Below are 27903 nucleotides of genomic sequence, written 5' to 3' on the forward strand. Positions count from 1 at the left end.
ATTTCAGCAGGATAATGCACGACCGCATATTGCAAATCCTTTAAGGGCCTTTCTGTATACAGAAAATGTTCGACTGTTGCCCTGACCAGCACATACACCAGATCTCTCACCAATTGGAAACGTTTGCTCGATGGTGGCCGAGCAACTGGCTCGTTACAATACGCCAGTCACTACTCTTGATGAACTGTGGTATCGTGTTGAAGCTGCGTGGGCGTCCAAGCTCTGTTTGACTCAATGCCCAGGCGTATCAAGGCCATTACTACGGCCAGAGGTGGTTGTTCTGGGTACTGACTTCTCAGGATATATGCACCCAAATTGCGTGAAAATGTAATCACATGTCAGTTCTTGTATAATATATTTGTCCAATGAATACCCGTTTATCATCTGCGTTTTTTCTTGGTATAGCAATTTTAATGGCCAGTTGGTGCATTTACTATCAGTGAGCCTGCTGTCTGTGTGTTGAATGGGGACGGTGCCCGACCTATTTCAGTTTGACCGAGGCCACATGGTAATGTGCAGGAGTCTCTGTCGGAGCATTTCGTAAATTGCACGACTTGTATGCTTTTCGAGCAGTTCTGTGGGGAGTGTCTTCAATACGTCCAGACGTCGTCGGGTTTGGCTGCCACCCCTCATTACAGATGTCGGCTGTCGTAGGCTGGGCGGACTGGTAAAACAGAACAGTCGGCGAACTGTGATGGAACTAAATATCAGACTTTCATGCTGGGCAGAGTACAGTGCAGCGACCACTTCCATCGATGGCCGTCCGCAGACGGCGACCCATGCATGTGCCAATGTTAACAACACAACGTAGACAACTATGACTGAAATGGGCTCGTGACCAGCGGCACTGTTCGTTAGCACAGTGGCAGGGCTTTGCATGGGCTGATGAACCCCGATACCTCCTTCAAATGGTTCAAGGAGCACTATGCGACTTAACTTCTGAGGTCATCAGTCACCTAGAACTTAGAACTAATTAAACCTAACTAACCTAAGGACATCACACACATCCACGCCCGAGGCAGTATTCGAACCTGCGACCGTAGCGGTCGCCCGGTTTCAGACTGTAGCGCCTAGAACCGCACGGTCACACCGGCCGGCATACCTCCTTCATCATGTCGACAGGAGGGCGCGAATCCTTCGTCTACATAGGAACAGCTTCCTGACACCTGTACTGCTGGGCAAAGACAAGTTGGTGGCCATTCCATTATGCTCTCGGGAACATTGACATGGGCACCCAATGGTGCTCGTGCAAGGCACCATGGTGGCCAAGAAGTATCGTATGCTGGTTCAATACTGTACCGTCTGCCATCGGGTTCCCCTAAATGGCAGGCAGCACCGCATAGCAGCCACGCTATGAGAGAAACAAACCAACAGCCAAACAGGCGAAGACATCAGGAAACACGCCGAAGATTCGAGTCGATTAATAGGAACCTTCCCTTGCAGAGGTCGCCGCGACACATCCAGCCACGGATTTCTAAACCGGGTTTCTATTGGCTCCAGCTCACTATATAGGCCCGGCCGGTCGAAGCCAGACCAGTCTTCGTCCGCTGCTAATGGCAACCGCTACAGCGGAGTCTCCGAGAAGATATCACCGAAGCCGCTGTACTGCACCGCCGATCGAAGTACCAGCCGACCGAGAGGAACCGCATCTCCGGCTAGATCGACGGACGCCTACATCTATTGTACAGCTAGCTATTGTATTGTAGAAGAAGTTACGTTCAATAAACTGTTGAAGAATACAACAAATACCACGTACACCCCTTCATGACGCCAGTGACATTTTTCAACAAGATAATGCGCCATGCCACAAGACGAGGAGTGTGATGGAGTGGTTTGAGGAATACAGTGGCGAGTTATAATTGATGTTCTGTCCCCCAGCTCACCAGATCTCAACCCAATGGAACACATCTGGGATATGACTGAATGTGGCGTCAGATTTCATCGCCCCCTCCCCCCCCCCCCCATTTTCCCGAAAATTACGGGAATTAGGTGACTTGTGTGTGTAGATGTGTGTCAACTCCCTCCACAGACCTACCAAGGCCTCATTGCTTCCATGTCACGACGCATTGCGGCTTTTATCCGTGCTAATGTGGACACACTGGCTATTAAGTATACGGTCATAATGTTCTGCCTGATCAGTGTACATGCGTACAGTTACACATAGTTTTTTTTATAATATGTATGGATACCATTGTATGTATTGTATTGTATGTTAATCGGGGACCTAGAAACGACAGAGAGGCTCCGTCCCCGCCGCAGCCGCAGTGGTCCACAACCCCACGACGACTACCGCAGTCCACTTCACCCCTCCACCACCCCACACCGAACCCAGAGTTATTGTGCGGTTCGGCCACCGGTGGATCCCCCAGGGAACGTCTCACACCAGACGAGTGTAACCCCTATGTTTCCGTGGTAGAGTAATGGTGGTGTAAGCGTACGCGGAGAACTTGTTTGCGCAGCAACCGCCGACGCTGAGGCGGAATAAGGGGAACCAGCCCGCATTCTCCGAGGCAGATGGAAAACCGCCTAAAAACCATCCACAGACTGGCCGGTTCACCAAACCTCGACACAAATCCTCCGGGCGGATTCGTGGCGCGAACAGGCGCTCCTTCCCGCCCGGAAAGTCGCGCGTTATACCGCACGGCCAACCGGGCGGGCCATGGATACCATATTAGATGAAATTTTCCCACATTTCGAATTTCTAACTCGTCATCTTCCAGCGAAGGCGCCGCGATTCGGTTGATACCTCGAAAATTTTAGCCACTGAAGTTCACCGAGAAAACATGCATTCCCAAATAACTTACTTACAAATAAAGACTCACCTGTTTTGCTGATGAATTCTCCTCGGGTTATCAGCCGAGTGGTGGCGTCGTCTTGTGGCAACGTTTCAATGAGTTTCGTACCCATCATCTTCTGGCGAAGTGTGTCAATTCCCTCCCATCTTCGCCAGAAGATGATCGGTACGAAACTCATTGAAACGTTGCGACAAGACGACGCCACCACTCGGCTGATAACCAGAGAATAATTGATCAGTAGAATACGCCGAGAAAGACTGCAATCGTATGTATCTCACCTGTTTTGTTCAAGTGCCGCTGGAGAAAATTCCATTTATGGCGCCCGGCGCATATTCTGCCTAGGCGTATGGCTTTTGTGATGTGCCGAAGGGTGCGCAGTAATTTGAAGAGGACAGGATACCTCTGATCGTCCGAGGTCAGCGTTTCCACGTTCCACTCCGTGATGTTAGACCTTTAAAAACAAAACGCCATCAGCTGGTGTAACAAATGAAATCCTGAAATTTGATTGTAAGAGGGGATGTGATACGTGGGGAGGCGCCGGCGCCAGTTGCCTTCTCCGTTCGATTCACCCGGATCGATTGTTTCCCTCTGGCGTTGCCTGTCTTTGCCTCGTTGGCCGGTGGTGGTGCTGGTGGGGTGACGGGCAGACTGGGTTTTGCCTTCGGAACGGCCGGTACGTGTCGCTGCTCAGAGAGTGAAACTAGTGTTTGCGTGGAGTTAGCTGGATTTGACCGGTGTATGTGGCTCGGAGTGCGGAAGTGCGGAAGTGCACCTGTTATTGCAAGTTCCTGAGGCGTGACTGGGTCATGGTCTTCTACACAGGACGCTGAGCAATGTGTTATTCATTTCGGCTATTGGGGTTGAATTATGTACCACGCAACTGTCTATTGAAGAAGTAGACATTCAAGCTTTCTAGTTTTACAATCGGACTTACCAGTGTTTTCACTAGCTTCTTTCTTATGAGTGTCAATATTGTATTGGAACTGCAATGTACTGGTGTAATAATATTATGCTTTGTCTAATCGTTGCCCTTTTAAAACTAGCCTGTTTGTGTTGGGGCAGTTTTACATACACTCCTGGAAATTGAAATAAGAACACCGTGAATTCATTGTCCCAGGAAGGGGAAACTTTATTGACACATTCCTGGGGTCAGATACATCACATGATCACACTGACAGAACCACAGGCACATAGACACAGGCAACAGAGCATGCACAATGTCGGCACTAGTACAGTGTATATCCACCTTTCGCAGCAATGCAGGCTGCTATCCTCCCATGGAGACGATCGTAGAGATGCTGGATGTAGCCCTGTGGAACGGCTTGCCATGCCATTTCCACCTGGCGCCTCAGTTGGACCAGCGTTCGTGCTGGACGTGCAGACCGCGTGAGACGACGCTTCATCCAGTCCCAAACATGCTCAATGGGGGACAGATCCGGAGATTTTGCTGGCCAGGGTAGTTGACTTACACCTTCTAGAGCACGTTGGGTGGCACGGGATACATGCGGACGTTCATTGTCCTGTTGGAACAGCAAGTTCCCTTGCCGGTCTAGGAATGGTAGAACGATGGGTTCGATGACGGTTTGGATGTATCGTGCACTATTCAGTGTCCCCTCGACGATCACCAGTGGTGTACGGCCAGTGTAGGAGATCGCTCCCCACACCATGATGCCGGGTGTTGGCCCTGTGTGCCTCGGTCGTATGCAGTCCTGATTGTGGCGCTCACCTGCACGGCGCCAAACACGCATACGACCATCATTGGCACCAAGGCAGAAGCGACTCTCATCGCTGAAGACGACACGTCTCCATTCGTCCCTCCATTCACGCCTGTCGCGACACCACTGGAGGCGGGCTGCACGATGTTGGGGCGTGAGCGGAAGACGGCCTAACGGTGTGCGGGACCGTAGCCCAGCTTCATGGAGACGGTTGCGAATGGTCCTCGCCGATACCCCAGGAGCAACAGTGTCCCTAATTTGCTGGGAAGTGGCGGTGCGGTCCCCTACGGCACTGCGTAGGATCCTACGGTCTTGGCGTGCATCCGTGCGTCGCTGCGGTCCGGTCCCAGGTCGACGGGCACGTGCACCTTTCGCCGACCACTGGCGACAACATCGATGTACTGTGGAGACCTCACGCCCCACGTGTTGAGCAATTCGGCGGTTCGTCCACCCGGCCTCCCGCATGCCCACTATACGCCCTCGCTCAAAGTCCGTCAACTGCACATACGGTTCACGTCCACGCTGTCGCGGCATGCTACCAGTGTTAAAGACTGCGATGGAGCTCCGTATGCCACGGCAAACTGGCTGACACTGACGGCGGCGGTGCACAAATGCTGCGCAGCTAGCGCCATTCGACGGCCAACACCGCGGTTCCTGGTGTGTCCGCTGTGCCGTGCGTGTGATCATTGCTTGTACAGCCCTCTCGCAGTATCCGGAGCAAGTATGGTGGGTCTGACACACCGGTGTCAATGTGTTCTTTTTTCCATTTCCAGGAGTGTATTTTGAAATTTGAAGTCTACAGATAATGCTCTTAACCATTTTTAATTTGCCTTTGTCTTGATGTGATCTCTCTTTGCAGAATTTTATCTTAATATATTCTGGGGGCTGTTAACATTGTTTCTTTTCACTGTTTCAGCACTGCAGCGGCCACCTAGTCCATGTCTAAATCGATGTCTTGAGTACGACGCCTTGGCCGACCACACCAGAGGGAACTCGAGGTTCTTTTGGCCGCCGGGAAAATGGCAACCGATACGGCGGCCACTAAGTTCTTCGGGTTGCAGTGAGTGCGGATCTCGCATTCAGTTAAGTTTCCTCTGCATTGGGACGTCAAGGCGCCTGTTCCATTTGCTATACTCCTTATATACACTACTGGCCATTAAAATTGCTACACCACGAAGATGACGTGCTACAGACGCGAAATTTAACAGACAGGAGAAGATGCTGTGATATGCAAATGATTAGCTTTTCAGAGTATTCACACAAGGTTGGTGCCGGTGGCGACACCTATAACGTGCTGCCATGAGAAAAGTTTCCAACCGACTTCTCATACACAAAGAGCAGTTGACCGGCGTTGCCTGGTGAAACGTCGTTGTGATGTCTCGTGTAAGGAGGAAAAATGCGTACCATCACGTTTCCGACTGTGATAAAGGTCGGATTGTAGCCTATCACGATTGCGATTTATCATATCGCGACATTGCTGCTCGCGTTGGTCGAGATCGAATGACTGTTAGCAAAATATGGAATCGGTGGGTTCAGGAGGGTAATACGGAACGCCGTGCTGGGTCCCAACGGCCTCGTATCAGTAGCAGCCGAGATGACGGGCATCTTATCCGCATTGCTGTAACGGATAGTGCAGCCACGTCTCGATCCCTGAGTCAACAGATGGGGACGTTGGCAAGAAAACAATCATCTTCACGAACGTTCGACGATGTTTGCAGCAGCCTGGACTATCAGCTAGGAGACCACTGCTGCGACTACCCTGGTCGCTGCATCACAGACAGGAGCGCCTGCGATGGTGTACTCAACGACGAACCTGGGTGCACGAATGGCAAAACGTCATTCTTTAGGATGAATCCAGGTTCTGTTTACGGAATCATGATGGTCGCATCTGTGTTTGGCGACATCGCGGTGAACGCACATTGGAAGCGTGTATTCGTCATCGCCATACTGGCGTATCACCCGGCGTGATGGTATGGGGTGCCATTGGTTACACGTCTCGCTCACCTCTTGTTCGCATTGACGGCACTTTGAACAGTGGACGTTATATTTCAGATGTGTTACGTCCCGTGGCTCTACCCTTCATTCGATCCTGCGAAACCCTACATTTCAGCAGGATAATGCACGACCGCATGTTCTATGTCCTGTACGGGCCTTTCTGGATACAGAAAATGTTCGACTGCTGCCCTGGCCAGCACATTCTCCATATCTCTCACCAATTGAAAACGTCTGGTGAATGGTGGCCGCGCAACTGGCTCGTCAGAATACCCCAGTCACTACTCTTGATGAACTGTGGTATCGTGTTGAAGCTGCATAGGCAGCTGTACCTGTACACGCCATCCAAACTCTGTTTGACTCAATGCCCAGATGTATCAAGGCCGTTATTACGGCCAGAGGTGGTTGTTCTGGGTACTGATCTATGCAACGAAATTGCGTGAAAATGTAATCACATGTCAGTTCTAGTATAATATATTTGCCCAATGAATGCCCGTTTATCATCTGCATTTCTTCTTGGTGTAGCAATTTTAAGGGCCAGTAGTGCATTTACCTTCAAAACCATAAAGGAAGGAGACTAGTGTTCTGAATTATACCGTATGTGCAGCGGGAGTTGAACTTACGTACATGCTAAAGAGAAATACTTGATGGGAAGCGGAAATTGGAAATTACGTGAATTGTCCTATTGCGATTGCTTTAAAAGAAACTTATTTCACTTTTATTATTAAAGTGCCCTTTGTCAAATGAAACTGATTTCACCTTTTATTTTTTAAGTTGTTACAGTTAGTATAGAAGTTATAAGAAGTTCTTCTTTGCAAGTAATTCAATCAGAAAGGTTTTGTGTAATGTATTTTTTTGACTTGTGTATCCTGTTCAAAAGAAACTTATTTTACCTTTATTATTCAAGTGCCCTTGTTAAATGAAATTGATTTTACCTTTCATTATTGAAGCGCTTACAGTTAGTAGAGAAGTTACAAGGATTTCTTGTTTGCATCTAATCAATTAGAGAGGATTTGTGTAATGTATTTTCTGACTTGTGAATAAGATACACTTGTACAAAATTTTTGTGTAAGTACTGTGCCCTTTGGGTTAAACTGTTGATCAGTAATATCTTGCAAGCCCTCTGTACTTATTGTTTCACTTGTCACCGGTTTGCACGTAAACACTACGTTGCAGCATGCTTAAAAGTGATGCCCCCGGATTGTTAGTGTGAAACTATCAACGCTTTGAAAATAAAACATTCTTCATCTTTGCGCTTCACGTCCACATATTTGCAGCCCTCTGACGCTAGAGGGCTCACAACTGTAGGGTGTAAGACGGCGGTGTGTGACGTAACTTAATCAGTGCGTGAGAAACAGAGTGCTCTAATCGTGTTTCGAATCCTAAGAGATCGTCCAGACACAGGGCACCCTCTCCTGACAGACCACACATGAACGCTGAAGCGATCCAGCGCCTCGAGTTCGCTCTCGTCGATCATCCTCCATACAGTCCGCACTTTGCGCCGTTCTACAAGGCGTGGTTTTTAAGTAAGTACCGTTCTGAAATTAAAAAAAAGACGTGCTAAGATATCTCAATAATTATATTTCTACATGAAAGCCTGTACCTTAATCCACTTTTCTACACAATTTTCGTCAATATTGAGGGACTTCTCATAACGTTGTACCAGTTTTTGAATACCCTCCTCATAGAAGTCTGCCGCCTGACTTGTTAACCACTGCATCACCACTGTTTTGATTTCGTCATCGTCTTGAAGACGCTGACCGTCGAGGTCAAGTCCAGGAACAGGTGGTAGCCACTGGGCGCAAGATCGGGGCTGTACGGAGGATGATCTAGAGTTTCCCATAGAAAAGATGTGATGAGATCTTTGGTCTGATTCGCCACGAGCGGACGGGCATTGTCTCGCATCAAAACGATGCCCTTGCTCAACTTCCGTGGACTGTTGCTTTGATTCTGGTGTGACGTAGGCCACCCACGTTCCATCGCCCGTAACAATTTAGCTTAAGAAATCATCACCGTCGTTGTGGTACCGCTCAAGGAAAGTCAATGCACTGTCTAAATCTTTGGTTTTGTGCACATCCTTCAACATTTTTGGTACGCAACGTGCGTACAATTTTCGGCAATTCAAGTGCTCTAAAGCGCCTGTTTTCTCTCACCTTATAGTCCACTTCCTGCACTAAACTTTCATTAACGACCGCAGGACGCCCACTCCGTTCTTCATCATGCACATTTGTGCCGCCATCTTTAAATGCTATCACCCACTTTCTTACCATTCCATCACTCATAATGTTTTCTCCGTAAACTGCACAGATCTCACGATGAATATAGATCGCTTTTAGGCCTTTAGCACTAAGAAATCTTATAACAGCCCGTACTTCACAGTCGGCGGGACTCACGATTATCGGAGGCATCTTAAACACTCAGCACACAACGTAAACAAGGAAGAATAAGACTGTAATGGCGTCAGTGCGTAGATCAAGGTACAGGCTTTGACGTAAAAATAAAATTATTGAGATATCTTAGCACGTCTTTTTTTTTAATTTCAAAACGGTACTTACTTAAAAAACACGCCTCGTATATTCATCTATTTCAAAAAGTTGAAGAACACTTTCGCGACGGTAACACCAAACTGTTCTCTCGTGGAGAGAAATGTGGTCGTTCCCAAGGCGAGTACGTAAAAAAGAAAAAAGCACTCCGTCTTCAGGCCACGAGTGGCCTACCGGGACCATCCGACCGCCATGTCATCCTCAGTGAAAGGTGCGGATAGGAGGGACGTGGGGTCAGCACACTGCTCTCCCTGTCGTTATGATAGTATTCTTGACCGAAGCCGCTACTATTCGGTCGAGTAGCTCCTCAGTTGGCATTACGAGGCTGAGTGAACCCCGAAAAATGGCAACAGCGCATGGCAGCCTGGATGGTCACCCATCTAAGGGCCGACCACGCCCGACAGCGCTTAACTTCGGGGATCTCACGGGAACCGGTGTATCCACGGCGGCAAGGCCATTCCCAAGGCAAGTACGCAGAGAAATAAATATACGGACACGAAGAATAAAGATGTAGAATGTTACTAAATTTTCTTTTATTCAAAAATCTATAAGAATTTTCACATAAAAAATTCGGAGACACTATTTTTCAGCACATCCCAGCATTTTGTGGGACAGAATTGTTAAAGCTAAACCCAACTTGTCCTTTCACAAATTTTAATGTTTTCCTTTTACGGGTGCCCAGGTCATAAGAGATGACTGAGAGTGAGCTACTCCAGCGTAGCCGGCCAGAGTGGCCGAGAGGTTCTAGGCGCTACAGTCTGGAACCGCGCGACCGCTACGGTCGCAGGTTCGAATCCTGCCTTGGGCGTGGATGTGTGTGATGTCCTTAGGTTAGTTAGGTTTAAGTAGTCCTAAGTTCTAGGGGACTGATGACCAGAGCAATTAAGTCCCATAGTGCTCAGATCCATCTGAACCGTCATCCTCCAGCGTAAATTAAGGGTGGTATGCGGTTCTGCTGACACATTTTCGAAAACTGACTGGTCTCTGTTGAAATACAGGGTGTCCGAAAAATCTTTCCCTGATTACATAAATTCAGGCTAGAAGTAAGAAACAAATACGAAACTTGTGACGAATTGTTTACAACTATCAAAGTTTTTTTTTTCTGTTTTAGGATCGCAGCACGTAGGTAGTAGATGAGGGGAAGTGCCCAAGAAGCCATGTTAACCAATCAGGAGAAGGCACAATGTGTCCTGTGGTACCATGAGACACGATCACCAATCACAGTGCAGAGACACTTCCAGAAAATTTGTGGAAGGAATCCACCTGATGTCAAGAGCATTAAAGCCTGGTATGAGAGGTTCAAGAACACAGGTTCGGTTGCTGACCTGGTCGACCAAGAACCTCAGCAGACAGGGTCGAAGCTGTAAGGCAGTCTTTTCTACGAAGTCCGAAGTCCGAAGAAATCGGTGCGCAGGGCCTCACGTGAATTACGGATGCCAGAAAGATCTCTCCGTGACATTTTACACAAACGTTTATTGTTTCGTGCATACAAAGTGCAAATCGTTCAGGCCTTGTTGCCCAACGACAGTACACGTCGATATGACTTTGCGGTCGAAATGCTATCACGTATTGAGGACGATGATGGTTATCTCAGACGAATTGCCTTTTCCGACGAAGCGACCTTTTTTGTCAGTGGAGTAGTGAATCGACATAATGTGCGCATTTGAGGTTCACAACCCCCTGGCGAGGGCATGGAGTGCACCAGAGGCAGTCCAAAGGTGAATGTTTGGTGCGCGCTATTGCACGATCGAATTATCGGGCCATTCTTCTTCGCTGAGGCTACCATCACATCTGCAGTGTATCTGGACATGTTGCAACTGAATGCTGTTCCTCAGCTGCTTCAGTATCACCCCGATGTCTTGTTTCAGGAAGACGGTGCACCGCCTCATTGGGGTTTGGATGTCCGTGCCTATCTCGATATGACCTTTCCTGGGCGATGAATTGATCCTGATGGGCCAACGGTTTGGCCTCCGCGCTCTCCTAACATAACCCCATTAGACTTCATTTTATAGGGTTATGTCAAGGACGAGGTCTATCGAACACGTGTACCAGATCTTGAAACCCTGCGGCAATGCATAACCACAGTCGTTGAATCGATCCCTCCAGTGATGTTGGCTAATGTGTGGACGGAGATTGAATATCGCCTAGATGTGCTACGTGCTACCAAGGGCGCTCATGTGGAAGTTTACTGATGTGTGAAAAAACTTTGATAGTTTATAAACAATTAGACACCAGTTTCGTATTTGTATCTTACTTCTAGCCTGAGTTATCAATTTATGTAATCAGGGAAGGACTTTTCGGACACCCTGTACGACAATGCCTGTGCTCCGAAGAATGTGACAGGACAAGAACATGCCCTAGTACATGAGGATCATTATCACCATATTGTGGATTTTGGAAAGCGCTGTTTAGAAATGACTTATTATGAGATTGTGTCTTCTCAGTAATTTGCTTGTTGGCAGCCGTGATTCTGAGATTAATAAGAGCAATATTAGGTAGAATTGTGAGGGCCTTCAGGGGCTCCACATTCGTTTGCTGGGTATGGGTTGGCGATCCCGGGTTTTCTGAGCTGGGGACCGGTAAGCGCCGGCAGTCCCCTGTCACCGTAGGCTCCGGGGAATGCTTCAGCGACCACCGTGGCAGTGGAGTGGTTGAACGTTGTGCGTCACAGGGAATGGGGATCTTGGTTTAATTTCCCCGGATCGCGAGGATGGTACAAGCCTCCATAAAAAAGCCTATATCTCGAGGTGTGCTGCATGCTGGTGAGATGCATGGCTGTTGAGGTGTGACAGTCTGTGGCGATTTACAGGACATCACCAGGGGGAGCTTTATTGGTCAGAATGGGGCTCTGCCCCTTGGACATCAAAATTAGAGAGCAGGCTGCGTGGTTCTGGGTCAAGAAAGGAAATGTTACGAAGATAGAGGAAATTTTAGGCACTGGGGCAAGGGACAAGGGTGAGATTCGGCAAAGGGTTGAACAACTGTGGCAAGAACTATGGGAGACGGTTGAAACAGGACGTAGGACATATGAACTTATTCCCAACATTAGGAAACGATTAAAAATGAAATACTTTGAACCCACCAGAGGGCTGATCCATTTTCTCACTGCAGATGGGCCATACCCGACGTACTTATGTCGGTTCGGGAAAAGGGCCACACCCGCGTGTGAATGTGCTGAGCTGGAGGGTACTCCCGATCATGGGATTTACGAGTGTCCCCTTTTGCTTCCACACTAGGTGACCAACTACCTGACCATGACGCATACTACCTCATAAGACAACAAGACACTTTTCAAACTCTTAACAAACTAGTAGACGAGGTATCACGAAAAGTGTTAAAGGAATACCTGAGACAAAAAAAATTAACATAAATTAAAGTAAAACTGAAGATATTCTAACACCAAACACGCGCCCTACTCCTATACCGCCTGCGAGTGGAAAGGCCGACCTTAGTAGTCTGGAATCCGCCACGTGCGGGACTAGGGGGAGTGGGGAATAATATCACGGAGTAGACGAAGCACCGGAATTGACTTAGGTTAGAACTAGTTAGTAGGAATTAGATTAGGAAATTAGTATTAGGAACCTGCAGCGAATAACATCTTGGCCCGCCCAGTGTCAGGGGCATGCCCATCGGGATAAGCTCGATGGGGCATCAATAAAATAGGTCTGTATATATATATATATATATATATATATATATATATATATATATATATATATATATATATATATATATACAGGGTGAGTCACCTAACGTTACTGCTGGATATATTTCGTAAACCACATCAAATACTGACGAACCGATTCCACAGACCGAACGTGAGGAGAGGGGCTAGTGTAATTGTTTAATTCAAACCATACAAAAATGCACGGAAGTGTGTTTTTCAACAAAAACCTACGTTTCTTTAAATGGAACCACGTTAGTTTTGTTAGTACATCTCAACATGTAAACAAATACGTAATCAGTGCCGTTTGTTGCATTGTAAAATGTTAATTACATCCGGAGATATTGTAACCTAAAGTTGACGCTTGAAACCTCCGACGTTCAGTTGCGTGTTGTAACAAACACGGGCCACGGTCGGCGAGCAGCATCTGCAGGGACATGTTTACGATGACGACCGTGTTTACGAGTGTGGCTGTAGTGCACTGTTGTGGTTTGGTCTAGTTGTCGCAGTGTCCGCATGTAGCGCTTGCTGCTATTGTTATTCTGCATTCGTCTCCGCACGCAGACCAACTGTAGTACACCGTGTTACCAGACGTCTGTGATAGTGTAGTGTTGTAGGAACTGTGACCATGGTGTATTCGAACTCTGAAAAGGAGGAGATGATACTCATCTATGGCGAGTGTCGACGAAATGCAGCTGAAGCCTGCAGGGTGTATGCAGAACGGTACCCGGACAGAGAGCATCCAACGTGCCGCACATTGCAAAACATCTACCGCCAACTGTATGCAACAGGTATGGTCGTAGCACGCAAACGGGTCCGTAACAGGCCCGTCACAGGAGAAGCGTGTGCAGCTGGTGTGTTAGCTGCTGTTGCCATGAACCCACACATGAGTACACGGGACACTGCGAGAACCGGTGGACTGAGTCAAAGTAGTGTCATGCGCATACTCCATCGTCACCGCTTTCACCCGTTTCATGTGTCGCTAGATCAGCAATTACATGGTGATGACTTTAATCATCGAGTGCAATGGTGTCAATGGGCATTAACAGACAATGCGGTGCAGTTCTACCTGTTTACCGATGAAGCGGGTTTCACAAACCACGGGGCAGTGAATCTACGGAACATGCATTACTGGTCCGTGGACAATCCTCGCTGGCTCAGACAGGTAGAGCGACAGCGACCGTGGACTGTAAATGTATGGTGCGGAATCATTGGCGACCACCTCATTGGTCCTCACTTCATTGCAGGGGCCCAAACAGCTGCACCATACATCGCGTTTCCACAGAATGATCTGCCAACGTTGCTCGAAAATGTCCCACTGGAAACGCGTCGACGTATGTGGTATCAGCATGATGGTGCACCTGCACATTCCGCAATTAACACTAGGCTGACCCTTGACAGGATGTTCGACGGGCGTTTCATAGGACGTGGAGGACGCATAAATTGGCCAGCCCGTTCTCCTGATCTTACACCTCTGGACGTCTTTCTGGGGGGTACGTTGAAGGAGATTGCAATTGTGTGCAGCAAATGATGGCCACCACATTGAACATCTATTGGCCTGACATCTGTGGACACACTCTATTCCACTCCATAATTGAAAACGGAAACCACGTGTGTACGTGTACCTCACCCCTCATGGCAATGTACATGTGCGTCAGTGAAAAAAACCAATAAAAAGGTGTTAGCATGTGGACGTAATGTGCTGTTCCAGTCTCTTCTGTACCTAAGGTCCATGACCGTTCCCTTTGGATCCCTACGTAATCCGGTGCTCTCCGATACACACGATCAAACAGCGGGGGTGTGGTACTCAAGCGTCAACTTTAGGTTACAATATCTCCGGATGTAATTAACATTTTACAATGCAACAAACGGCACTGATTACGTATTTGTTTATATGTTCAGATGTGCTAGCAAAACCAACGGGGTTCCATTTTAAAAAAACGTAGGTTTGTGTTAAAAAACACACTTCCGTGCATTTTTTTATGGTTTGTATTAACCAATTACACTAGCCCCTCTCCTCACGTTCGGTTTGTGGAATCGATTCGTCAGTATTTGATGTGGTTTACGAAATATATCCAGCGGTAATGTTAGGTGGCTCACCCTGTATATATATACCTCGTTCAAACTCAGTGAGGTGTTGATAACGGTACCTTTGTCACCCTAAAGGCAGGATTCACTAACGTCATCTCACTATATATATATATATATATATATATATATATATATATATATATATATATATATATATATATATGACACAACTGTGACGCTGCAGGCAGTAGAGTTAGTTAAGATCTCAGAAACTAAATACCAATACTTGTAAGAATTAGCTGCCCATTGTAATTAGAGTATATCTGTAGCTCACAATCAACTAAATTGTAATTAGCTGCAACTAATATCTGACAAACTTAGAAATTAGGACCCACTAATCATATAAGGAAGTGAGTAATGCTGTATAGTTATCTTTGATGATTAACAGTCGTTAACGGGCGACCTCCAGGGAGCCTGCCGCGTTTCATTTGTATAAGACTTGCACAGGAAAGTGGGGCTGTGTCTGAGTTGAGACCACTTAAGCCGCAAATGACGGTATTTTTGGGGTCAGTGGAATGTAGGATACGGAGCGCCTGGCTGTGAGCTGCCCTTGCAGTAACTAATCTGTAAGTGTTGGTTGTGTCTCTGTCATGACAAGGGCTGCTGAGATTGTCGCCCCACATGCAGTACGTTGCGCCAGAGCCATACACCGAACACGACGGTCTTCCCTCTCGGTAGTGCCACGTCACCATCTCGAGTCCGGTCCTCTTGCAACCGTACATTCTCGTAATCACAGCTGCCAGCAGCCATGTACAGTGGCTACGTTCCTGCCAAGTCTTTCTGCAAAATCCTGAAGGAACATCCACCTTCTCATATCCCTAATAAACAACCTCGTTCAAACTCAGTGGGGTGTTGATAACAGGCCTTAGTCACCCTAAAGGCAGGCTTCACTAACGTCAAGTCACCATGACGTGTCTCAGATGTAACTAACGCTTCTAGCATCATAAAAGAAAAAAAATAAGTTAAATATATTTCAATTTTTTTCAATTTTAGTCTGATAATTATGTATATATTGTGTTTCATACTAGAATGTCGCGTTCCCAGTTTGGCACAGCTTTGCCACAGGAAACACGAAAGCTGTCGAAGACGTCCGTCATCTGGTCGGCTCCTGATCGTTGTCAGAAGGAGGCTAGTTTTCGATTAGCGAAGGCTTCTATTATTCGGAAAAGGACAACCCGGATTTACTTACGTAATCAGCGTGGTGTCACCGCCAGACACCACACTTGCTAGGTGGTAGCCTTTAAATCGGCCGCGGTCCGTTAGTATACGTCGGACCCGCGTGTCGCCACTATCAGTGATTGCAGACCGAGCGCCGCCACACGGCAGGTCTAGTCTAGAGAGACTCCCCAGCACTCGCCCCAGTTGTACAGCCGACTTTGCTAGCGATGGTTCACTGTTTACATCCGCTCTCATTTGCAGAGACGACAGTTTAGCATAGCCTTCAGCTACGTCATTTGCTACGACCTAGCAAGGCGCCATATTCAGTTACTATAATCTGAACAGATAATATTGCGAATCATGTACCGTCAAGAGCGACGTTCATCATTAATGGATTAAGGTTAAGTATCAAACTAATTACGTCCGCTTTCTGAATTCTCATTCCTTGCCATGTTCCAGACTTCACGTCAGTATAGTTCTGCCCTCCTCACGCCCGCCTGCGTGAGTTAAATCGGCGTGCATTTCGGCCTCCTCTAGTAACACGGTGTTGGCTCTCCTGCCAACCCAACAATCAGTATGAATTTTATAATTACCTAAGGGACCTTTAACAATGAACAATAAAAAAAAATGCATTTGCAAATGATATCATTAATAAATGGGGCAGCTATGAGTTGTATAGAAGACAAGGAGCGGCCTTCTGTCTACGACCAGGATGCCGCAGTATTCTCTGCTGTAGTAAAGGCTGTTTGACATTTATAAAAATAACATGATGTGGAGGTAGAAAAAAAATAAAGGAAAAGAATAGAATAAGAAATCTGGTAAACACTAAATATATTCAAATAATCCTCACAAGCAATTAGGGCTTATTTATAAACAGTGTAACTTACATAAGTAATTTTCTAACTGTATGGTGCGATCAGATTTCAGCCCGTCCTGCGTTAGCTTCTTGGTTCTCGTTTTTTGTCCCAAATTACAGTCATTACTTTTGTCCTTCCTTCGAGACAATTCTTGCACCAATCAACACCTTCATAACAATAACTTGCCGGTTTACAGTATCGAACATAAATTACTCGAATTTTATTAATTAATAATGTTGTCTGCACGCTGGCAAGACCACTCACTTTTATGGCTTAAAGACGACCTTCTTTACGCTTTCACATTACAAGCAAAAGTACGATAAAATCTGAAGATTTACAAAGGTTTTTACTGTCATCTTTTATTTAGATCAAAGCGGAACGTTCAGTTCAGCTTCTGTTAAAATGTTTCTTTGACAGCGCAAACGATGTATTAGCGTCCGCGCTAGATGCGCATCTTTACAGTTACGTAAATTATATAAAACGTCTTTCAAAGAATAGGTCTCACCTCATAAGTTGATAATTTAATATACAGATAGGTGAATGCCTTTCCAAGGGTGCTCACAGCTTCCACACGACGGAAATCCCAATAATATTACTCGCTGACGACAGTGTGTACCTAAAGTAAACTGATGTGCATCCTCAAAATGGCGCTAGTGGGACCACTCTTATGCGACTGGCGCGGAATTTGGATAGACATGGTTTTTCAGATGTACAAACACGTCTACTATCTTTCGTGTACAACGCACCGCTCTTCTGGCTTTTGCGTTTATTCCGTCACTGTACTTGCATGACATCTACACAATACAGATGCATATAAAAATGTGGTATGACCATAGCGCGGAAGTACATTCAGCAGGCTAGATTACACTCTGCTGACCGCGCGGAGTGGCCGCGCGGTTTGAGGCGCCATGTCACGGACTGCGCGACCCCTCCCGCCGGAGGTTCGAGTCCTCCCTCGGGCATGGGTGTGTGTGTTGTTCTTAGCGTAAGTTAGTTTAAGTAGTGTGTAAGTCTAGTGACCGATGACGTCAGTGGTTTGGTCCCTTAGGAATTCACATAGATTTGAACACTCTGCTTAATGTACAAGTTCTGTATTATGATTGTACGCCTTTTTCATATGCATCCTTATTGCGTTGATGTCAAGTAAGTATATCATTGGAATTATGCTGTAAAGAACACCTGAAATGTAGTGGTTTGAGAATGAACGTTTAAATTGGAAATCACTCACTACCAAGAAATAGCACGCAACGCTAACAAAAACCTGAATAAATAATAATCTATCATAAAGAAGTATTTTGTTTGTTTTGTATTTTTAAAGAAACTAATGTCCACTAAGATACTAAAACTAATTTTGAAAAATGCATAACGTCCTGCTGTCTGTAATAATGTTAATTTATTTTTCTACCGGTTTCGGTTTTGAGCCATCATCAAAGGCAAGGCAGCTGTACGACGTACAAAAGTGGACACTGTGAAAATGCCAAACGAAAGACGAAAAACAGAAGAAACCTAAAATTGATCAAAATACTCACGAAAATTGTCGCAGATGTACCATATTCCATACATGCTTTAACAGAAGTGTCCACAGGAAACCACAATTGCCAAGATAATATAAAATCAAAAATTGTAACATGATAAAAATATGATGGCACATTGACACAAGTACAGCAAAATAAATCAAAGAAATTCTAGGTCAAAGATGACAGTCTTGATAAAACCTAACAAGTTGCCATTAAATAATTATGTGACAATAGGCTAATAAAACTTGATTGAGATTACATAAAAACGCCAATAAAATAAAATGTAAATTAACAGATGAATGTAAAATTATAAAATGTTTTACAATCCATTCAGAAAACGTAAGCATGTAAAATGCATACCACAAATTAATACAAGAAGCAAGATTAACAAAAACTAGCGACAAACAGGCAGGTCACAACGCATCAAAATAACATGCAATAAAATCAGAAATATTATCAAAGATTGCAGTACGTTTAAGATCCATTAGTAACAGGGTATAACATTTTTTTAATATCGTATGAAATATTATTAGAGAAGTTTAGAGTATCAACTATGAGAGTACAACATATAAATCTCAGAGCAACATCAAAACACCTTGGAATATAATGAGGACAGTCTCAGGGAAGCAGGCAGTTCACTCCTATGGTAGGATGAAGATGTTGTTAATATTAACGAGACATGAAAAAGTTTGAATAATAAATTACTGTTCGTGGTAGACAAATTTAATCTCTTGCACAACGTCAACTATTCAGATTTCTCATAATACTAGGTGTGTCTGAAAAGTTCGGTTAGGGGTCTCAAAAAACAAAGGAAACAAGAGTTACAAATAAAATACGTTTACGGGTCTTCATAGGAAGCAGCACTGGCTACAATACACTTCTGACAACGGCTGTAGAGCTCTTCAAAACTGTCAGAAAAACACTTCTTGTGGAATCGATCGAAGCGCCATGGTCACGTATTGTTGGATATCCGCAGGCTCAACTTTCTCGCTCAACGCAAGCAGTTCTTGAACACCTTCTTATTATCCAGATTTGGTGCCGTATGACTTCTTCCTAGCAGTAGTGGACCCTGGAAGATCCCAAGGAAGATCCCAGCAGAAGGGTCGAAACATTGATCCTTTTAGAAGAAGTATGACGCGGCCTAATAACCCAGAACATTTTAACTTCAGTGACAACGTCCACGAAAGCCTGCAGACTTACATTAAGCCTGCTGACTTACATATAACTTCTTTTTGTTTCCTCGCTTTAACTTAATGCTGAATGGCTTACGCTTCACAGGCATTTCGGGTATACAACAAGGCGTGACCGCGCTACTTCGGGAGATTCCATAAGAAGCGTTTACTGACAATTTTCAACAGCTTCACAATGTCAGAGGTGTGTTGCACCTAATGATGAGTACTCTGAAGGTATTCTGTTCGTAACTAACGTTTCCTTAATTTTCGGAGACCATGCACCGACCTTTCCAGACGCATCTTTTACTATTACTTGAAGGGAGTAACAGAACATAAAGCTGATGGGTGCAAATACTAGAGAAACTGAAGTAATAATTTCGTTGCGCGAGAATAACGGTGCATATCTTTGAGGCCACTTATCAAACTTTTAATAACATATAAATCTACTTGTTCGTCCATACTCTGCAAACCACTGATAAGTACATGGCAGAGGGTACTTGCTCCACTACCACGTACTGGGCTGTTCTCATGTTTCATTCTCGTCTATGCGAGCTGTCACTAGTCTTTGCCTCTGCTATTTTTACGAGAGCCTTATCTAGGGGTCCTACTATACTGTCAGCATCTTTATCGGCAATAGTTTAAGTTCAATGAGTGATACGACACTTTTCAGCAGTTATTCCCATCTAAGCATAGTCCTCAAAATGTTCGAACCTGATATAGCGCACATGCATTCTTTCACCAGTGACGCACCGATTGTCGTCCATTGCACACACGAGAATCTACCTTAGTTCTGTCACGCTAAAATAAGACCGAGCAGTTCGTAGTTTACTCAGTATTAAGCACAGTCTTTCTGCAGTTCACACGATACGAAGAGCATAGTGACCGAACTGTTTTACTTGTTTGTTTACCCACAAAAACACCATCCACGCCATCACAACAATCAGCGTTCTTCTCTCTTCGTCACTCCCTACTACTCGAGTGTTGAATGTGGCGTGGTCGAAACACTGTTACGGTATAACAAAGGTATGTACATTGAAACATTTTTGATCTTGATGCTTATATAGTCGTGCAGTCCGAAGCGACCAATGGAAACTTGTACTGAGCCTGGAATTCAAACCGGGGTCTCCTGCCGACTAGGCAGACCACTGCGCCACCCTGGCATAGTGACTTTGGATAACCGCTCAGACTACCTTAGCGCACCTCCCTCCTCAGTCCTAATTCCCATTCATGCCTCAGTCCACTTGGCATTCACTCAAAACTAGGACAGCATTGCAGATGCTCCGCAACTGTGTTGGAAGAGCATCTCCGCATCTAGCGGAACTGGGGATCCTGCCCGGATCTGGAGCGTAAATGCTTTAATCAAATGAAACCATATGGTTCCGAACATTTTTTCAGTTCCCAAGAACATATTATGTACAGTACTGGCCATTAATATTGCTACACCAAGAAGATAATGGGTATTCATTGGACAAATATATTATACCAGAACTGACACGTGATTACATTTTTACGCAATTTGGGTGCATAGAACCTGAGAAATCGGTACCCAGAACTACCTATTCTGGCCATAATAACGGCCTTCATACACCTGGGCATTGGGTCAAACAGAGCTTAGATGGCGTGTACAGGTACAGATGTCCACGCAGCTTCAACACGGCACCACAGTTCATCAAGAGTAGTGACTGGCGTATTGTGACGAACCAGTTGCTCGGCCACCACTGACCAGACGTTTTCAATTGGTGAGAGATCTGGAGAATGTGCTGGCCAGGGCAGCAGTCGAAAGTTTTCTGTTTCCAGAAAGGCCCGTACAGGACCTACAACATGCGGTCGTGCATTGTCCTGCTGAAATGTAGGGTTTCGCAGGGATCGAATGAAGGGTAGAGCCACGGGTCGTAACATCTGAAATGTAACGTCCACTGTTCAAAGTGCCGTCAATGCGAACAAGAGGTGACCGAGACGTGTAACCAATGACACCCCATACCATTACGCCGGGTGATACGCCAGTATGGCGATGACGAATACACGCTTCCATTGTGCGTTCACCACGATGTCGCAAAACACGGATGCGACCATCATGATGCTGTAAACAGAACCTGGGTTCATCCGAAAAAATGACTTTTTGCCATTCGTGCATCCAGGTTCGTCGTCGAGTACACCATCGCAGGCGCTCCTGTCTCTATGCAGAGTCAAGGGTAACCGCAGCCATGGTCTCCGAGCTGACAGTCCATGCTGCTGCAAACGTCGTCGAACTGTTCGTGCAGATGGTTGCTGTCTTTCAAACGTCCCCATCAGTTGACTCAGGGATCGAGACGTGGCTACACCATCCGTCACAGCCATGCGGATAAGATGCTTGCCATTTCGACTGCTAGTGATACGAGGCCGTTGGGATCTAGCACGTCGTTCCGTATTACCCTCCTGAACCAACCGATTCCATATTTTGCTAACAGAAATTTGATCTCGACCAACGCGAGCAGCAATGTTGCGATACGATAAACCATAATCGCGATAGGCTACAATCCGACCTTTATCAAAGTCGGAATCGTGATGGTACGCATTTCTCCTCCTTACACGAGGCATCAGAACAACGTTTCACGAGGCAATGCCGGTCAACTGCTGTTTGTGTATGAGAAATCTGTTGGAAACTTTCCTCATGTCAGCACTTTGTAGGTGTCGCCACCGGCGCCAACCTTGTGTGAATGCTCTGAAAAGCTAATCATTTGCATATCACAGCATCTTCTTTCTGTCGGTTAAATCTTGTGTCTGTAGCACGTCATCTTTGTGGTATAGCAATTTTAATGGCCAGTAGTGTATATTTGAAGCGAGAATGAAAATTTGTTCCCAGGCCGGAATTCGAACCCCAGATCTCCTGCAACCACTGCGCCACTATGGATTTGGAAAACTGCTCAGACTATCCTAGTACGCTTCCTTCATTATTCAAAATTCCCAGTTACGCCTCAGCCCACTTGGTATTCCCCTCCAAACTCAAACAGCATTACAGAGGCTCTGGAACTTTATTAGAATAACACCTCCACATCAAACGGACCGGGAATTCGGAGTGAGGAGGAAAGCTTGTGAAAGGGTCCTGTGGTCCCCTTTCATTATCATTTTATTTGCTTTCCACTGATACAGACCTCTATGGCATGCGCGCGAGTGAATGAACGTGGGAGTGTTTCATCTTGCTATATGGTAGTTTAGTCTGCTGCAGAGAATCAGCGGTAGTCGTACAAAGTGGCCAACCCCTGTAGTTTTCAGGCAGTCAAAGAGGTTTGCCGCCCTCCCCCCCCCCCCCGTCCCTTGTGTGGTAAAATTACCGGTGTTAGGTTGGTGGCGGAAGCCTCATCTTTGGGTTTTCCTGGCCACGGGGTCGCGTGTAAGACGTTGGAGTGTGTGAGACGATCAGTCTGTTTCCAGCTCGCCGAGGGTTTGCAGCCGAAGTCTCTTCGAAGAAGGGTGAGTTGACTTAACCGCGTGGTTCGTTGTCTCATAGCAAGAGGAGAGCTTTTAGAATTTGGTCTCGCACTTCATCTTATAAAGATTTATTTGCTGGGTCGCAGCAAGGAATGCAAGGCTTTTGAAGACTTTCAGTTTGATTCCTAACGCAGACTTGACGTTGATTGTAAGAAGAACGTAGTACAAAGATGTTACATACGTTGAAGAGCTCTTGGTTGTGTGCCTGGAACTGCATGTGTACGCATTCTAATCTTTTCCGAATCTTGGCAATTTTTACTTCTTTGTGAATTTTCTTTGTCTCATTACTTTATACGCAGTGGAAACCATCCACATGGGTTACTATTAGACTTCGTTGGCCCTCTGCCATAATGCTTTGTCTATTCAAATGTGTCGTCTGTAAGATATTAATTGTTCGTGACTGCGTGGTTTGATGTTACTAAAATATGGCGACAGTACGTAGAAATTGTGTCTCCACGAACCACGTGGGCACACGAGTCTGTTGTCAAACGTATGGCGTTTCACAAGCAATTGTACTTAGTTACCAGGCAACAGCAGTCTATAGATGCATTACATCAATGTTTTAAGGAATAAATAATTTTACCTCCAATCTTATCCAGTGTACCGATGCTACGTCTCAGTTAGCTACGCCATTTACCGTGTTGTTTTCCTTGTTAGCCCATCCATAGTGTTTCCATGTGCACAGGTCCAATAATTAGTGACCTATTCTTATTTAAAACAAATGCTCTGGAATAGATCTTGTATTCAGCAATGTTGCTGCAAGCTGCCTTATGCACAGTGTTCGCGCTCTCTTGACCGGAACAATGCGTGGATCATATTAATAATTACATTCCATTCTTTATCAGTGACTTTACAATGAATGTTCTTTTGTGAGTTTTCGTATGAATAAATTAAGTAATGTTCCAACTCAGCGCAACCGGCTTTTTGTTGTGTGGCTAGAGTTGGTGGCGACCCAATCTCTTACGCTGATTTCAATGTCTGATAGCATTTTCTTATTCAAAGTGCACGTGGCTCTTTCAGCCATCGGGATACATTCAAAGTGCGCTTCACGCTACTTACTCATGCTACGGAAGACGCTCTGCCTTCTACATGTTAACGACGAATATGCTGCCATTTACCCTACGTTCGCCTAAAGGCATCGACAACCCCTTAGACACTGAAGCATTACGGGATTGCATACGTGCAAGGCGTAGCCTTCCCGGCCAACGTCGAACAAGGACGACAGGCGGCAAGAGAAGCCTCGCCAGAGGTCCTTCGTGCCAGGGACCTATTTCCTCGGCCATGTCACGTGTGCAGAACTGGATCGGAATGAATTCTTCCGCGTCCCTGGTATATAGCCTGGCGCAAACCAACAAGTCGGCAGTTCGCTGCACCGGAGGTCTAGGCCAATTCCTGCACCAGTTCTTAGCAGCCCATCAGTCATAGCCCGGCCGGAAGGCGCCACAGTGGGACCTACGACTTTGCATCGACATCCTGAGGCGCACCTGTTGGCCAACAACGCCGAACGCTCAGTTCCGTCCTTAGTGGTCAGTGGTACAGTCTTCATGTCCCCCTACGTTTATGCAATGTTCCAGGGCTGTATGAGAAGTAATAATTTTTTGTTAAGAAGAATTTTTACTTTGCTACTAAATTTCTCAATTGTTCTTGATTACCTCCGTTTTATTATTGAGCTCTATCTTTGGGGCGACGTCTTTGTTTTCCCGGGTCGTGTGAGTGGGCGAGTTCGGTTGGGTACTCAGGAGGAGCCAGGTCCGTGCAGTGCCAGAACACGCTGTGGCCGCTGGCGGCACGCATGGACATTTCACAACATATACACTCCTGGAAATTGAAATAAGAACACCGTGAATTCATTGTCCCAGGAAGGGGAAACTTTATTGACACATTCCTGGGGTCAGATACATCACATGATCACACTGACAGAACCACAGGCACATAGACACAGGCAACAGAGCATGCACAATGCCGGCACTAGTACAGTGTATATCCACCTTTCGCAGCAATGCAGGCTGCTATTCTCCCATGGAGACGATCGTAGAGATGCTGGATGTAGTCCTGTGGAACGGCTTGCCATGCCATTTCCACCTGGCGCCTCAGTTGGACCAGCGTTCGTGCTGGACGTGCAGACCGCGTGAGACGACGCTTCATCCAGTCCCAAACATGCTCAATGGGGGACAGATCCGGAGATCTTGCTGGCCAGGGTAGTTGACTTACACCTTCTAGAGCACGTTGGGTGGCACGGGATACATGCAGACGTGCATTGTCCTGTTGGAACAGCAAGTTCCCTTGACGGTCTAGGAATGGTAGAACGATGGGTTCGATGACGGTTTGGATGTACCGTGCACTATTCAGTGTCCCCTCGACGATCACCAGTGGTGTACGGCCAGTGTAGGAGATCGCTCCCCACACCATGATGCCGGGTGTTGGCCCTGTGTGCCTCGGTCGTATGCAGTCCTGATTGTGGCGCTCACCTGCACGGCGCCAAACACGCATACGACCATCATTGGCACCAAGGCAGAAGCGACTCTCATCGCTGAAGACGACACGTCTCCATTCGTCCCTCCATTCACGCCTGTCGCGACACCACTGGAGGCGGGCTGCACGATGTTGGGGCGTGAGCGGAAGACGGCCTAACGGTGTGCGGGACCGTAGCCCAGCTTCATGGAGACGGTTGCGAATGGTCCTCGCCGATACCCCAGGAGCAACAGTGTCCCTAATTTGCTGGGAAGTGGCGGTGCGGTCCCCTACGGCACTGCGTAGGATCCTACGGTCTTGGCGTGCATCCGTGCGTCGCTGCGGTCCGGTCCCAGGTCGACGGGCACGTGCACCTTTCGCCGACCACTGGCGACAACATCGATGTACTGTGGAGACCTCACGCCCCACGTGTTGAGCAATTCGGCGGTACGTCCACCCGGCCTCCCGCATGCCCACTATACGCCCTCGCTCAAAGTCCGTCAACTGCACATACGGTTCACGTCCACGCTGTCGCGGCATGCTACCAGTGTTAAAGACTGCGATGGAGCTCCGTATGCCACGGCAAACTGGCTGACACTGACGGCGGCGGTGCACAAATGCTACGCAGCTAGCGCCATTCGACGGCCAACACCGCGGTTCTTGGTGTGTCCGCTGTGCCGTGCGTGTGATCATTGCTTGTACAGCCCTCTCGCAGTGTCCGGAGCAAGTATGGTGGGTCTGACACACCGGTGTCAATGTGTTCTTTTTTCCATTTCCAGGAGTGTATAAATGACCTAGTAGATAGTGTCGGAAGTTGCATGCGGCTTTTCGCGGATGATGCTGTAGTATACAGACAAGTTGCAGCATTAGAAAATTGCAGCGAAATGCAGGAAGATCTGCAGCGGATAGGCACTTGGTGCAGGGAGTGGCAACTGACCCTTAACATAGACAAATGTAATGTATTGCTAATACATAGAAAGAAGGATCCTTTATTTTATGATTATATGATAGGGGAACAAACACTGGTAGCAGTTACTTCTGTAAAATATATGGGAGCATGCGTGCGGAACGATTTGCAAGTGGAATGATCATATAAAATTAATTGTTGGTAAGGCGGGTGCCAGGTTTAGATTCATTGGGAGAGTCCTTAGAAAATGTAGTCCATCAACAAAGGAGGTGGCTTACAAAACACTCTTTCGACCTATACTTTAGTATTGCTCATCAGTGTTGGATCCGTACCAGGTCGGGTTGACAGAGGAGATAGACAAGATCCAAAGAAGAGCGGCGCGTTTCGTCACAGGGTTATTTGGTGAGCGTGATAGCATTACGGAGATGTTTAGCAAACTCAAGTGGCAGACTCTGCAAGAGAGGCGCTCTGCATCGATGTCCAGGTTTCGAGCGGGTGCGTTTCTGGATGAGGTATCGAATATATTGCTTCGCCTTACTTATACCTGCAGAGGAGATCACGAATGTAAAATTAGAGAGATTCGAGCGCGCACGGAGGCTTTCCGGCAGTCGTTCTTCCCGCGAACCATACGCGACTGGAACAGCAAAGGGAGGTAATGACAGTGGCACGTGGAGTGCCCTCCGCCACACACCGTTGAGTGGCTTGCGGAGTATAAATGTAGATGTAGACTGCCGGATGGAAGGGTTGTGGTCACCAGAGTGCACGACTTCGTCGTAAACCGGATCCAGCAAGCTTTAAGATGAGTGCATTTCATTCCAAGTAGAGAAACCTCCATCATTGTGACATCTCGAGATTCTCCATTGACTTTGATTTGTGTTGCTGCTCTTAGCGTCGGCGAGACGAAGAGCAGCGAGTGGGGTGCTTTGGGAAGGCGGATCTGATTAGCTTTCCTCGACTTCTTATTACTATTTACTGCGTTCAACCTCTTACAATTTGTTAAGTTCAACCAACGGCAATTTTTCTTGCCTCGCGGCCTCTAACGCCCTAGTTACCTGCCCAGCGGGTTAGTGTATGTAACGGCAGCGTACATTTTCTCGCCTTGCAGCTGCTGTCCGGTAAGGCGTGTAGCTATGACAGCTTTCTTGATTGTAGGCCGGTTGGTGATTCTTCTACTCTGGTGGTAGTGATTCCTTTCTCGTTCTGGGCGCTCTAAACCCACTATTCTCGTCGTAGTGCACACCGCCGGTTCCGGCTTTTGCGTATTGTCCCATCGTTGCATTTGATTTATCGGACGTCAGGTAGCTTCAGCAAGATTATCATTAGTCATTCGTTAGACTGCCACTAGTGTGAGCTACCACCTCGTAAAGTGCATGCAACTCTTGTCTGGCTATCTTATCGCTCGCGAAAGTGTTTGTTGCCGGACCTCCTCAGAGGTTGATTCCTGGAGCACCGTCTGGATCAGTTGCTTGTTTTTTTTAATTAACTTTTGCTATTTGCTGTTTTACAGCAGGTTTCAGTTTTTTGTATTATTGCCGTTCCTAGCGTGTAAAGCATTGAGCCGTGATTGTGGTGA

General features: G+C 46.6%; 1 protein-coding gene across 1 annotated transcript in view; it reads right to left on the reverse strand.

Annotated features, from left to right (window-relative positions):
- Positions 1-27903, reverse strand: part of LOC126210112 (uncharacterized) — a 101281-nt gene that overhangs the window by 58160 nt on the left and 15218 nt on the right. Inside the window, exon 3 of the mRNA XM_049939256.1 lies at positions 3074-3246. Coding sequence (XP_049795213.1) covers positions 3074-3246 — 173 coding nt within the window. The remainder of the gene's footprint in view (positions 1-3073; positions 3247-27903) is intronic.

The sequence above is a fragment of the Schistocerca nitens genome, chromosome 10 (assembly GCF_023898315.1).
Source record: "Schistocerca nitens isolate TAMUIC-IGC-003100 chromosome 10, iqSchNite1.1, whole genome shotgun sequence".
Lineage (NCBI taxonomy): Eukaryota > Metazoa > Arthropoda > Insecta > Orthoptera > Acrididae > Schistocerca > Schistocerca nitens.